Here is a 15,022-nt window from a genome sequence, read left to right as displayed (position 1 = left end):
AAATTAAAGCAACTATATAAATTAAAACAATATTTTTGAAAATTATATTCAATTTAATTAAAAAAATAGAAAACTATACAATCTGCGCATCGCGCAGGTTCAGAACTAGTTTAAAAATATACTATTGTATTTTCCAAAATACAAAAATAAGCGAATTAATTTTGATATTTTATAGGAACAAAATCCTAATTTTCCCAAAATGAAATTATCGAATATTAGTCTTCTTTGATGGCACCTATGTGTGTTGCTTTGAAAACTTTTGTAATTGGTTTATTATCTTAGTTGGTTAGAATGTTATGCAATTAATGTGAAGGTTGTAGGTTAAAAACTTGCATGGGCCATTATTTTTATTTTATTTTAATTTATTGTTTAAATTGATTTTCAAAAATCCATGCCATTATTTTTATTTTATTTTGATTTATTGTTTAAAAATCAATTTAGAGTGAAATTGAAAGAGTATCCGCTGATTGCTAACTTCGTACATGTGGCCCACCTTTTAATGACATGTAATAAAAGACAAAAACAACTCAGATTCACGTGGAATCGATGCAAAATCTCAAAAATGCCCTTAAATTCCCATTGTTCACCTGTCTTTGCAAACCACCATTATTTATCAAATAATTATTTGTCAAAAATATAGATTTATAAAAAATTATTGGAATTTACATGAAGGAGATTAAAGAAAAAAGAAAGAAACTTAAATAAATAAAAGAAAAGAAATTTGAAAGAAAATTTAAGGAAAATAAATAAAGAAAAGGGAAATAAAAAGGAAAGAAAGAAAACGAAACGAAAAGAATAAGAAGAAAACGAAGAAAGGAAATAAGAAGAACAAAAATTTTTTAAAAAAAAAAAAAAGAAAGAAAAGCTCATCTCTCGCTCACCCCTCTCTCCCTGATCGCAAACAGCGATCCTCTTTCCCTGAACGATTCCGACCGCCGATCGACGCTCCGAGCAGCAGCAACCTCGACTCCGGCCATTCCTCAGATCATCGAAGCTCGTTCAACGAGGAATGAGGTTTTCTCCTTTGCGGCGCCACCGTCACTTACGGCAGCCCGTTTTCTTTGATTTCCGGCGAAATCAAACCTTTCCAACAAGAGGTTTGATCATGTAAGAATCTGAAACAAATGAATTTCTCCTTCTCAGATTGTGCTGGTCGTTAGTGGTTTGCAAAGACAAAGGCAATTTTGCCATAAAATAATTTCGAGGGTGAGCGATGGGAATTTAAAGGGATTTTTGAAATTTCAAATTCCATTCCACGTGGATTCCAGTTGTACTTATTTTTTTATTACACATCATTAAAAGCGAGACCCACGTATGCAAAGTCAACAATCCGGTGAAAAAAGCGGACAAAAAACACTTGATTACATTTTTTAAAACGTTTAAATATCCAATTGAAAATGTTTTTCCGGTCAGACTCATAAATAAAAAACATTAAAGAGTTCTAGCACTAAAATTACTGGTATCCCGAAGAATTTATATCTTCTTACTTTTTCTTTGTAGTATTTAAAAACTTGTGTCTTTTGGTAGACACAATTCTTTCACACGTGGATATTAAGCTAAGTAGTTAATATTTTTTTTAAAAAAGAATTGTTTATCATATTTAATATTAAAATAATTAATCATTTAACCTGTCTATGTTACGATTATCGTTACTTGAATCTTGAGGCACGTTACTGATATCAAGGCACGTTAGAGTATGAATGTATGAGCAAACACATTAACAGCTTATTTGGTTCGGTGAAATTCAATTAAATTTCATAATCTATATATTTGGTTTAGGATCCAATTCTATGGAATTAGTTATAACTGAAACCAAATTCTATCAAATTTGAAATGAATTCCATAAAACTAACATAACATTATGCAGCTTTCATCTCATTATAATGTGATCTATAGTAATAAAATAAGTTATAAAGCAAAAAAGCATTGATCTTTTATATCATATAGAAAATTGGGTAATACCTCTACATGCATACATACATACAACTTACATGTTATAACATACTTTTTGAGTGCAATCTTCCGACTGTACATCCAAAGATTACTTGAGACAACATTTTGTTAGCTTTTGCTTTAAAAGTGACAAATAAAGTTAGGTTGTAGGTTGAGTGAGTGAGAGAATGGTAGATACCATCAGCTTGTAATCAATTGGCTTTGTTAGGTAAGCATCCATGCCAACCTCCAAGCACTTGGCTTCATCAGATGACATTGCATGGGCTGTCAATGCAACAATAGGAATGTGTAATCCTGTTCGTGCTTCTGATTTTCGTATCGCCTTTGTCGCTTCGTAGCCATCCATTTTTGGCATCTGGTTTTTCATTTAGACAATAACTCAGAACTCACAAGAAAAAGAAAAACAACCTATAAAATATGAGCACTATGTCGAATCTATATGTTTAATGTTAAAACAAGCAATATGAAAGCATTTGTACTGAATTGCTTCATATATTTCTCTGAAGATAGAAGCATAATTCGGAAACCTAACCTTGTAATGGTGTAAGACTGATGTTTGGTATAAAAATGAAAATGTTCATTTACACTTCTAAAAACTATAATTAATGGAATCCAATGTAAGTAAACCAAGTTCTATTATTTGTAAATAAATTCCATATTAAAAATTCATTTATATCAAACAAGTGATTAATGTCCATGCTTCTAATTTCTTACCTGACAGTCCATTAGGATCAAGTCATATGGATGGGAATCACGAAGTTCAGATATTGAACCTTTGTTTCCATCTTGCAAGAGAGATTCTCTTTTACAATCTTTAGTGCTGAGTAGGCAATTTAGAGCATCCACTGCTTGCAATCCATCTCCCACAGCAATAACTGTCGCCCCCATTTTTTCCAACATGATGGTTGCAACTCTTTGGAGAACTGGAGTATCTTCTGCTAGAAGGATTCTTAGGCCCTCCAAAGCTTTCTGTTGATTCGCAGCTTTGCTCAAGTATGAATCAACTCTCCCTTTAGGACAAGTACTGCTTCCTGAACATTGATCTTTGGTGAATGAATTAGATGTTTCATCTTTTCTGTCATGTGAGTTGTTCTTGGTTCGATTTGTATCTTCCTTCAAATTATTTTCTTCTAGATCCACATCAGTTAATTCAATTAAGCACTTGCTAATTGTCTGATACTTTGATGCACTTGTGGTCCTGCATCTTTCCTTTTGTTTCTCTTCATTGTGAAATACATCTAGAGAATTCGAATTACCCATTTCCGCCATATCTGAATCTTCTGAACTAGCATTGTCAAACTGAGTGGAATCAATTTCAAGACATTCATGCATATCATTGGCATCCTTTGCTATACCTCTCGCAGCATTCAAACTTTTCTTTTGTTGTTCCTTGATAACAGTTTCCAAGATTTGAATCATTTTTGCCTTGTATAGAGGTTTATTGACCATCAGTATGTGCCCTTTCCTTCGGAGCTCCATCTTTATGGCATTGGAAGTATCATGATTTAGCATCCAAGCAAATGTAGCTTTTCCAGAGAACTTGTCAAGGAAGTTAAGTTGTTCCTTCCATATATCTGTACTCAAGTCAAGCAACCCTATATCTACAACAATGACAAATGTGGGGTCTGTAATGTCCTGTATATCAAGAACTTCTGCTTTCAATGGTTCATTCAGAGAACAATGAGTCTCAAATGCATTGTTATGTCTTCTTCTATGAAAGAGTTCCCGAAGAACTTGTGTAAGCTCATTCCACTCAGACACTCCTACAGAGGATAGTCCAATTTTATGCAACCATTGAGACATAATAACTCTACCCATGGAGCCATATAGAGCTAGCAGCACCTACATTACAATTACAAAATGTCAATGCAAGCATTGGATATTCACTTTGGTGAGTGGAATCAACCAAGAACCTTCAGAGTTCTTTGGCTATCTATATATAGTTATATTTAGAAAAAAAAAATTATTAGGGTTTGTTTGTGTGTTCTGCTTGTCCCAAAACACTTATGTTCACCATGTCTGCATATTCTCTTTTCCAATGATTTGATGGGGAATTATTGAAATTAAAATCAATTTTTCTTGATCAGTGCCAAAATGCCTTTATGATATGCACTGTTATTGTAGACAAAGCATTAAAAGAAAATGTAATGAGAAAATTTCAATTTTTCCAGATGGTAAACTTTACTTACTACAACATTATGTCTTGCAAAATCCACTTGGCAATGCTGCTCTGCACCATCAACTGCTGTATTGAGAAGCAAGTAGAGTCGCATTAGAGTTCCTGGTCCATTCTTCTTTACGACTTTTATTTCTCCACCCATCTTGTTAACCTGCCATCACGAAATGGAATCTATTATTGCACTGTCTTAATAAATTTAGTGTGAGATTTGAAACTCAATAAGATCTTAATCTCAAAAAATTTTAAACATGCACCTGTTTGTTTTAAAGTACAGACTTGCATGTTCATGAAATCAATGCCTGTGCTGTGTGCAACGGTGCTCAATGATGCATTCAATTTGCATGCAATAGAATCTTACATGGTTATGGAGTTAACTTACCAAGGTTCGGACAATGCAAAGTCCAAGACCAGTACCACCATGCCTAACAAGGAGAAACGTTAAGACTAGATTAGAATCTCTAGGAATTTTAGTTCTTGAATTTATGTATTGCTTAAGCTGTTTCTTTTAATTTGAGATGTAGTTATATGTCTATTTTGTCAGCAGTTTTATTTTTTCAATTGTTGATAGCTATGCATGTCTTCGCTACTCACAATCTAGTTGTCGAGGGATCAGCTTGCTCAAAGCTTTCAAATACTGATTCCCATTTGGTTGGATCAATTCCTGCAGAATATAGGAAAAATTTTGATATGAATTCTCCTCAGGGGAAAAAAAAAAAGAGCTTTCATAATGTGTATAGATTTTTTGACATTTTAGGTTCATACCGCAGCCCGTATCATCAATTTCAAACCAAAGGATCACTTTGTTTTCTTTCTTAGAAGCCTTCTTCATATGGTTCCCCTGCTGCCTCAATTTAGGCTTAATTGCACACCGTGTTTTCTTCTGATAAAGAGGAAACTTTGTGGTGTCACTGAAAGTACTTAAATTCTCACTCCAACCACGCAGAATAATATGACCAGCTGCAAGCCATTTAAACAAGAAAATTCTGAATACACAAGATACCTATATCCTTTAAATTTCATTTGATAAAAGTTGGAGCTGAATTATTAATTAATATTGGAGTTTGTTCGATGTAATTTCGATACTCCAATCAAGTACTCTAGATGCTAATCACAGGCTTTCATTCTTTTGAAAATCTCTAGTCTCAATTTAAGCAATCTATGTTTTGCTCTCAAAGTTGATTAGCATATAGGTGAAACATCCATGGAACTGACAAATTAACAACTATCGTCAACAAAAAATGATATTTGATCTACAATGGAAAAAACCAAAGAAAATATTGCCCTTACATGTTGTGAACTTGATAGAATTGCTTATGAGATTTGCAAATATTTGCACAACTCTGGCAGAGTCTCCTCGAACTAATTTTGGCATATCATCTATAAAATCAAAACTCATTAGTAGAAATGCATATCAGAAACAGAAAATATTGGTTGATAATCATATTTGTTGACATTTAAACTTGGTCATACCAGAAAGATCCAAAACAGCCTCCACATTGTGGTTAATGCACTGCACAGAGAACATGTCGATAAGTCCTTCAAGTTCTCGTCCCAGGTCAAACTCTGCATCTTCCAACACTAGCTTTCCAGATTCAACCTAATTTTTTTAAAAAACGAAAAACTATAAGATGATATTTGTCATAAGAATTTCAGTGTCAATTAAAGGTAAATGATTTAAGAACCAGTTGCTATTCGTGATCTTGTAAGTAATGTTGTAAAGGAACAAGTGAATAATGATGAAAACCTCCAGAAAAAAAAAAAAACATGACCTCTATTCGCAAAAAAAAAAAAAAAAAAAACATGACCTCTATTCACATGCGCCAGTAATTAATTTTAGGTTCTTAAAAAACTGCATACTGAACATTCGGAAACTTGTTGCAGCATTAAATGTTCTGGTTTGTTTAATAAACAGAAATTGTTTGATTACTTCTATAATTTATAAAACTGCTCACGAATCAGAAGGACTTGGTGGCTTTTGCTAACACCTCACCTTGCTCAGATCTAATATATTGTTAAGAAGTCGAAGTAGAGCGGTGGAACATTTTCTAATCTGAGTAACAGTTGAATATTGTTCATTTGTGAGACAATCATCAGAGATAAGAATATCCAGCAACCCAATCACAGCAGCCATAGGAGTCCTCAATTCATGACTGTAACACAAAACAGGAATAAATGTTTACTTTCCATTTTGGATTTGAAACGTAAATATAATGAAATCATCATCCGCGTTGATTTTACATAATAGCAATCTCAACTTCATTTAGTGTCAACAAAAGCCATTTACAGCCAGTTATCCAAGAAGGATCAACACAGGTAATGGTTCTTTATAGGAAATAACAGATGGTTGTGATTTCTATGCTGCATATGACATATCTGGTTAAGTCCGCAGGAGCATAGGTATGATTTAGAAGCCGAAAACTTTTTGGAGGATTTACTAAACCTAAAGTGGCACGAACTTGCTTTGGTCTTCTATTCCTTAGACACCTTTCCATGGAAACCGGGGAATTGAATAACTAGTTTGGATAGGCAGGGCTGCTAGTCCAGCGTCAGTCTTTATTCACAGGATGGATTATCAATTCGGTTCCATAGTTCGAAACATTTCCTTTGCTGTAGCAAGCAAGTCAATTGTTAGAGGTAAACTAAACTGCTTTCTTCTATGTGTTGAATTTCCTTTCTATTAAAATCTTTCTGTAACTTGTCCCGGGTCTTTTTTGAATCACTCTGGATCTGTAGAGTGAAGTCTCATATGTTTCTCCACTCATAGTTTTAGTCATTATTACATATCAATCACTTCAGTTATTCTAAAGGAAAGGAGACAAGGAGGAAAAAGACTTTTGGCCTTTTAATGAATCTAAAATTTTTGCATTGAACATTTGAGCTCAGAAAATATATGCCAACTACTAGTACTTCATAGATTTTGAAGAAAGTTACCTCATGTTTGCCAGAAATTGGCTTTTGTAGTTATTTGATGCCTCTGCCCTTCTCCTTGCATCAAGATGGCTTATCAACTCTGCTCTCAGTTTCATTTCTTTTGATACTCCATTTGTAAGTATTAATATGCACACACATCCAATGACTAGTATGCACACAGATGCAGAAATCAGTATAACCAAAGTTTTGAAGGCTCTTTCATCTACCTTCCCCATTATGTATCTTCTTGGAATGATAATAACCCCCACCTGCATAAAGAGTATTATCTTGCTAAATGTACAAAATATGTAAGCATAAATGAAAAACCAAAATCAAGAATGTTATTATTCTTCTATAAATAACACAAAGTAAAAGCTCGAATAGTTTAATGCTTACGATAGGCAGTCTCTTTAGATTTAGGAAAAATGAATCAATGTAATATTTTTGGTGGCCAAGCTTTGCATTTTCTACATGAACAATGTGTCCGGGAGGAATCTTGTTTCCGTAGACTCTCTCTAACCACTGAGCTCCCATTCGAATTATGTTATCCTCAGAATCAACAGCCATCATAAGCTTAGGTCCTCCTGTTGAATTTCTTAAGAGTGGAGCATTTGTTGAAGTAGCCAGCAAAAAGCCTTTTTGAGAGGTCAAATATATATGTCCACTATGTACTTCAACAAGTTCTCTCATCAACTGCCCTACGCTAGAAAGTGCAGTAGTAACGCCAACAACAGCCACTATGCTCTTATTTGAAGCATCCCACACAGGCAATGCTGCTGATAGCAATGGTGAATCAGTATACTTGCTTACTGCCACATGCCAGGAAGCTGCACCATCTGGTACTTGAGAAAAGCCTGCAATATTTATAAGATCATCTGGTGGAATTTCGCTTGCTTTTCCAATCTTTTCACCTGTTACAGGATCAAGTGGTTCCCGGAACCAAATAGCTGAAAGATTACCCTGAATGGACTGATCATTCCACCCTTGACGCGAGGACAACATATTTGCATCATAAGGCTCAGTGACACTTATTGAATAGTTTACTAGATTAGAGTAAATGTAAAACGTATTGTTACTCCTATGATCTCTATGAAAAGCCTGAACAAAGCCATTTCTGTAAGTTATAGTTATGGCATTGAGAGCTTTGCGACTTGCAAAAAGTGCCCATGTCACATCTTTCATCACTTGATACAGCTGAAAGGAACAACGAAAAAAACAAATTATAAAACACAAAAAAAAAAAAAAAAAAAAAAAAAAAAAAAAAAAAAATCCAGAAACCTTAATTTTAATCCTAGAAACACTAGAAGTACTTAATTAAACTTCGGTACTCCCCCCTATTTGGCTTGGCTGACTAGCCCTGGGAGAGGAGATGGGGCATTCAGCCTATTATCGGAGAATTCTTTATATGAAAGGGGTCAAGCCAACAAACAGGAGAATTCCCGTCTTTCTGGCTGAAGAGAAGAGGAAGGGGAGTCAGGATTTAGGGTAGTTTGCTAACAAACCTCAACTTGTTCTGCTTGAGTAGCTGGATTGCTGTACCGTCTGATTACGTACTCTGACAGCTTAACCTGTGCTGTTGTTATCTCAGAAGTAGAATTCAAAATATTCCACATTCGTAATATGGGACGTTGTAGAAGTTCATAACGAAGGCCATAAGCTAAGGTATCTAATGATCTTTTAGTATACTTCCTTGTGAAATGCCAAGTTAGAATAGTTAACAGCCCAATCAAAATAGCTAGCATGACCTGCATAAAGCCAGGAGGATTGAGTATTGTATTCATTAACTAAAAATTAATAGTTTTCTGGGTACTAAATTAGTTTTTCTATCTGAATGAATTGCAGTTACTCGCTGTAAGCACATAAAATTGAACCAATTGCATATGAAGCAACTAAAAATTCAAATTTTATTAATTACAGTTCTCCATCTTCTTTTATCTGTCATATGATACTGATATGCATACATACATATCATACTCATATATAAATAGAAAATCTCCATTAGCCCAACATGCTGTTGCCTTTACTGCTCCACTTATTCAACTATATTGAATTTCATAATGGTATAACAGAATTTCTAACCAACTAATACACCAGTACAAACACACAGAAACAGATATATAGAGAGAGTACTAACCATAATAGCTAGGCGAACTACAAAAACACTGTAGTAAGAAGAGAGACAATGAGTATTTGAATACTGAAACTCATCTCGTTCAACATCTCTATGGAAAATTCTTCTAACACGAGGAGGAGTGTTCTTTCTCCAAGAAGGAGCCAAACCAAGAATTTTATCAAACACCTTCCTTACAATAGAACAAGAACAATCCATTTTCGCCTTTATAGTAGGAGAACTTTCAGGACTTGGAGAATAGCTTCTATCGGCTTTTATTTCTGCCATTCTGAAACTAAAAAAAGTATATCATATCATTTAGCAAGAACTTATGCTGTTCTTGTTTTTATGTGTATAATAGACTGAATCAAAGACAGAGAAAGAGAGAGGGAGGAAGAGGGAGAGAGGGAGAGAAACAGATGCTAAATTCTATATGTGATATTTGAGTGGGTTTTTATATATTAATATGCTAGTTCATGTGTCATTCCCCACTTTTTCAAGGCAAAAAGCACAAGTTCTTGCCATTTTCAAAGTGGGGAAGGAAGAGTGATGTTTTATTCCACAATCCATAACCACAACAATCTTGCCACATATCTCTTACCCTTTATTCATTTGTCTTAACTAAATTTAGCAGTGACAAAAAGATTCAGACTTTGAGAAAAAGAAAATGGTGAAATCATTTGCTTTGACATTGCCAAGGCCACTCTTTATTGTCCTGGAAATTTTCTTGGCCAAAAAAGAGTTGCTGTTTGGGACTTGGAAATATACTGTGGTGGGCAGGTTTTGGACCCACAGTTTCTTGTATTTTTAACAGGTTTGAGAAATTGTCCTTAGAACAAACTTATCCTAGGATTGAGGTGGGAACTGTTCCTTAATCTAAGGGGAATGTTGAAGAGCCAAAACTAATTAATGTGACAACAAAGAGAATGAAAACCCAATACTTGAATTCATTCAAAAAAAAGAAAATGTTTTCAACCTTGAATTGGAAATATTTATGAACAATCTTTGAATTACTTTCAGGTTTGAATAAGCTATGAAATAGTTACCTTGTTACTATCATCATTACATGAAAGGTGTACTCTTAAGTTGATTTATCTGTTAGCTGTTTTAGTAGTGTTTTTACTTATTAAGTGTGTAATTAACTTTTCATAAAATGCTTTGCTAGTTCAAACGTACGCTGAAAGCTACTTAAACACAACCTAGGACGCCTAATGAATCGGAATAACAGAGGGTAGTCCTCTCATTTGAATAACATTTATCAAATCTTTTGTGGTGAAGAGAACTCTAGCTCGAGATCTCTCACTCAATACAAGTAGGAATACCAACCAGACTGTACTTGACTGGTAATTCAAATATTAGCTTTATTTATTCACCAAATGCATAATTCACCATTGTACTTCTGAAAATCTCATGTCACGTTTAAAATTTACTTTAATCTATTAAATACTTTATAAAACTATTTTATTATACGTTATAACTTGTAAAATTACATCAATTAATTAAGTACTTGATGATTAAAAATTGTGAAAATTGTTATTATAAAAATTGTACAAACCACATTAATATATTTTACATATAAAAATCAAAATACCCCTATTGTATAGCTCATAATGTTATTCTGGTTCATTGAGCCTCTCATGTATCTAAAAAAAACTGCAATAAGTCAGTCACAAAATTTGAAGTGTCACAAAGTTTTTATAAAATGTAGGATAATAAATTTATGTATTTCATGTTGTGATGCCATTCATGTAGGCATTGTAAATTAACTTTAGCCACTATCTTAATTGGATAAAAAAAAAAAAAAGATGTCTTGCCAACAATTTAGTGATAAATGATTATTTATTTATGTCCTATGATTCTATTTACAAAGGTTTTGTGTATTCTTGGTCCTAAGATGTGGTAAGATTTCTCCAAATTAATATTTACATACACAAAATCAGCATAGTGTTCCTCCCAAGAATGTTTGAGAGCCTATCTAATTTCCATTTATGTACCAAAAATTGGAAATGTGTAGTAATGCATTTTCATACCTACATTTGGCTACTATTTAATATGTCACGGCCAACTTCAACCACTAGAAAAATTGTCCACTTTGGATCAAGTCAATTTCATCCCATATTGAATTGACAAGACCCGCACGATTTTGTTCTCAAGTGAAAGAGAGAACTTCCCAGGTAGTCATTCTGTCTTAGGATTTTTGTTAAGCGAGCACGCTTAATTCTGAAATTTTTCCAACTCTCCAAGTCATTCCACTAAAAGGTGCATCTGATGATTAGTTTTCTATTTTCGATATATAATCTGATTTATTATTGTGTCCGCATTCCTCTACCCATAGCTAGCCTGTCATCCTAGAAGCTAGTCAGGAGCTTTGCTCTACTTGCCTTCTTTGGATCATTTTGCTGGGTCGTCACATAATAGATTATATTGAAATATTAGTTTAATAATCCAACTCAAAATTTTAGGTAAATCCAACATTTTAATTTCTTTTTTCGTTTTATTTTAATTAACGATGTATGTTTTCCAATCATACGTGTAATAACACATATATAAAGCTGAAATAAATATTTTTTTTTTAATATAAGAAAAAGAAAGTTACAATTTGGATTTATTTAGCATTCTATTTTTAGGAATTTTTGAATTATTTTTTCTTCATTTTCTTGTATTTTGATTAGAAGGTATCTTTTTAAGTTAAATATTGAAATATCTATTTTATTGGTTTTAATTATTACATTACTTCTAATTAAAAGATTTGACACTCCACGGTCTACTGTGAATGTTCACTATGATTCGAAAGACTAAAAGAAAAAAAAAAAAAAAAAAACTGAGCTGTAAAAAGGTAGTGTTATAATGCTTTTCTTATTTTTGTTGATCGGTTGCATGGTGTTTATGTTTAGAGAGAATTAATAGATCATGAAACATTATTTCTCTTAAAGTATAAACCAAATATGGCATGATCATGGTTCTATAATCGCTGGTTCCAATTATAAAAAAGTGGAACTAATTGAATTGCTTTTAGGCATTTTTTTTAAGATGATTTTGGAACCGCCGGTTTCGGTTTTATATCAATTTTGAACTGAAGTTAAATAATATATTTTAAACTTTTTAAAATATTTTTTTAAGATTTATAGCTTGGATAAATAATAATAATAATAATAATAATAATATCACTATTGAAAAATCTAAACCAATTTAATAAAAATTACTTTAAAAGACTATAATAAAACAAATAAATAAGTTGGAGTTTAAGAACACGTTTTTTTACGGGTTCAGACAGAAACCGTTGGTTTCGATTTCAGAAAATGAAAAACTGGAACCGAACCTTAAATTCACGGTTTTAATTACACCTTGGAACCAAAATCCTTGACTACAGTTTAATGTCGGTTTTGACTGGTTCAATTTCGATTCGCTTCCAGTTTGAAACAAACCATGGTCATCCCTACCAAATAGGTCTTGAAATTTTGTTTAGCCCCTCCTAACTTTATTTCCTAGTTCTTTCAGTAATCTTAAATATATAGTATTCCGAAGTAAGTTGGTGTGAATTTTGATGGTGTTATTAAAGGGAAAACAAAATAAAAAGAGGATCATCATGCTCATCATATACAGCTTATATAACTGGAATTCTGAAGAGTTTGGAGTCGAGTGGACTAACCACTTTGAAGAATGATGCATATGACTTTGAATTCCAGGGAAAAAATAAAAAAGACAATACCTTTTTCTTTCAACTGTGAAATATGAGAAGGGTCATTTTCATTTGTTATGATGGTCCTTTTGGAGAGTCGGTTTGGTGGAAATGATGTAGATTTGTGCTTCTATGACTTTGAAACTTGAAATCCCAAAAAGAGAGATTGAGAAGATGCATTTTTGTAAGCTATATGTATGGAATAGAATCATCTTCAACCAACAATGTAAAATGGGGTTAGAATAAAGTGTAGAAATGATAAAGATGAGATTTGTAGCCTTTGAGGGAGAACAATTTATTAGATTTATTTTAGATTTTGTTTACAGTAATGATTTCTCCTTTTTTTTACAAAAAAAAATATATATACGAATTTCATTCTTCAAATAATTTGTACTTTATATTTTAGGGCTTGTTTGATTCACATTTTTCTTTTTTTTGTGTAAACCTCTAGTATCTAAATTCTATCACTGGGGACCGCCTCATCCGACTCAGAGTTAAAGCTCTTTCAACAGAGACTGCCTAATTAAGGCTCTTCGCCCCTTTATACAGCTGTATTTAGTAGGGATCGAATCCAAAAATTCTTCCTACATATCTAATCTGCATTGCCAACTAAGCCACAACTTTTTTAATGTATGATAATAAATAATGAGTGTTGAGTCAAAATATAGTCACATATAAAATTACCAATATAGATATATTTTATAATAGATTTAAATTTACATCATCTATATATAAAAACTAATAATTTATTGTGGATTGTAATGTTTCTTTCTCTCAATCGATTGTCATCAACTCTATTATATAAAGGTGAAGGAATATATATTATGCATTACTTGAGATGAGATTTTTTTTTTTTTTTTTGTTCTAATCATAAAAATATTGGGAATATAGTCCTTAAAAAGGTTTTTTTACCATCCACTGATAGAATTGCTAGACGCTGGCTGGTTGAAACTTCTATCAATTATCAGCTTTTTATTAAAATCATATCGAATATGTTTGAATTTTATAAAATAGCTAAATCAAACGCTCTTTTAATTGCATATATCAAACTTTGTTGACATTAAAAATTTTATATATAGTTCCCATCTGCTAAAGTATTTTGATTTGATGTATAAAAAAAATTATTTGAATGTAAAACATCAAATTTGTAAATGAAATTTAGTTATACATAATCTTTGATTTATAAATGAATTAATTCACCAAATTGTTAAGTGGAATTTTACACTTATAAGGTTTTTTTATGTCACATCAAAGATGATGTTGCATGCATTAATTTCCATTCACTTTATTAAATTCATATCACCAATTTAATTAAAATAAATAAATAAATCATCTTTGTTGAAAGTAGTTTTTCATGTCAACTTGAACCACTATATGTGTGTGTATATATATATATATGGTTGGAGACTTGGATTGAGAATTAGAAAATGAATTAATAAAAAGTAATAGTTAGTGGTGGCTATTTTTTTTTTAATTCATTCAACGCTTTTATAAGCTGAAATAATACTATGAGTTATACAACAGGAGTAGCATTCTCTTGACTCACCAAATTAGTGAAAACAACTTTAATCAAGAGGACTCGAATTTGAGACCGCCCACTCCTAACGTAAATGAGAAGACCAACCAGACCACCACCTGATTAACAAGTAGTGGCGGACATTTTGTTATTGGGAGACATTATTGTAATAAACTTTATTTAGAAATCTTTAAAAAGTTCAAAGATCTAACGGCATGAAAAAGTTGAAATAAAATTCATATTTAGCACGTAATTCTCATGTAATTGTCTTTTACTTTCTAATAAAAAGAAAAAAAAAAAAAAAGAGATTGAAAGAGATTTATAAAACCAATTAGCTCATGGGTACGAATAAAAAAGAATGGATCGTTAGGCACTAAATTTTTATTGGATATTGATTTGGCTCACAATTAATTTTTCAGGTCAATTTAATGCATAAGTTTTGCATCAATTGATCTCATTTTCAATAAAAAAAATTAATTTAAAATATATTTTTTCTTTTTATTTTTCTTTTCCACCTTTGACAACATGATTAGACTTTTCTATTTTTGTCTTTTCGAATTTTTAAAATTTTTTATCATTTTAAGGATATTTAACTAATTTGTTATTGTTATAAAAAAAGAGATAAATTAATCACAAACTTAATTAGAATTTATCATAAATTTATCTAAAAGTTAA

General features: G+C 32.2%; 1 protein-coding gene across 1 annotated transcript; it reads right to left on the bottom strand.

Moving 5' to 3' along the window:
* Window positions 1-1,908: 1,908 nt before the first annotated feature.
* Window positions 1,909-9,876, bottom strand: HK1 (histidine kinase 1). Its single transcript, XM_012210684.4, has 14 exons — window positions 9,754-9,876; window positions 9,177-9,447; window positions 8,545-8,787; window positions 7,439-8,236; window positions 7,064-7,311; window positions 6,123-6,282; window positions 5,603-5,729; window positions 5,420-5,509; window positions 4,895-5,089; window positions 4,724-4,793; window positions 4,512-4,554; window positions 4,143-4,283; window positions 2,668-3,795; window positions 1,909-2,308 (listed from the first exon to the last, which is right to left on the bottom strand). Exons 1-14 carry the CDS (start codon window positions 9,762-9,764, stop codon window positions 2,093-2,095), a joined length of 3,741 nt encoding a protein of 1,246 aa, XP_012066074.2. The 5' UTR covers window positions 9,765-9,876; the 3' UTR covers window positions 1,909-2,092.
* Window positions 9,877-15,022: the final 5,146 nt, after the last annotated feature.

Source organism: Jatropha curcas, chromosome 4, assembly GCF_041381405.1.
Source record: "Jatropha curcas cultivar XTBG-Jc1 chromosome 4, XTBG_Jcur_1.0, whole genome shotgun sequence".
Lineage (NCBI taxonomy): Eukaryota > Viridiplantae > Streptophyta > Magnoliopsida > Malpighiales > Euphorbiaceae > Jatropha > Jatropha curcas.
Note: the sequence above shows the minus strand (reverse complement) of the source record. Positions and strands in the feature narration are given on the sequence as shown.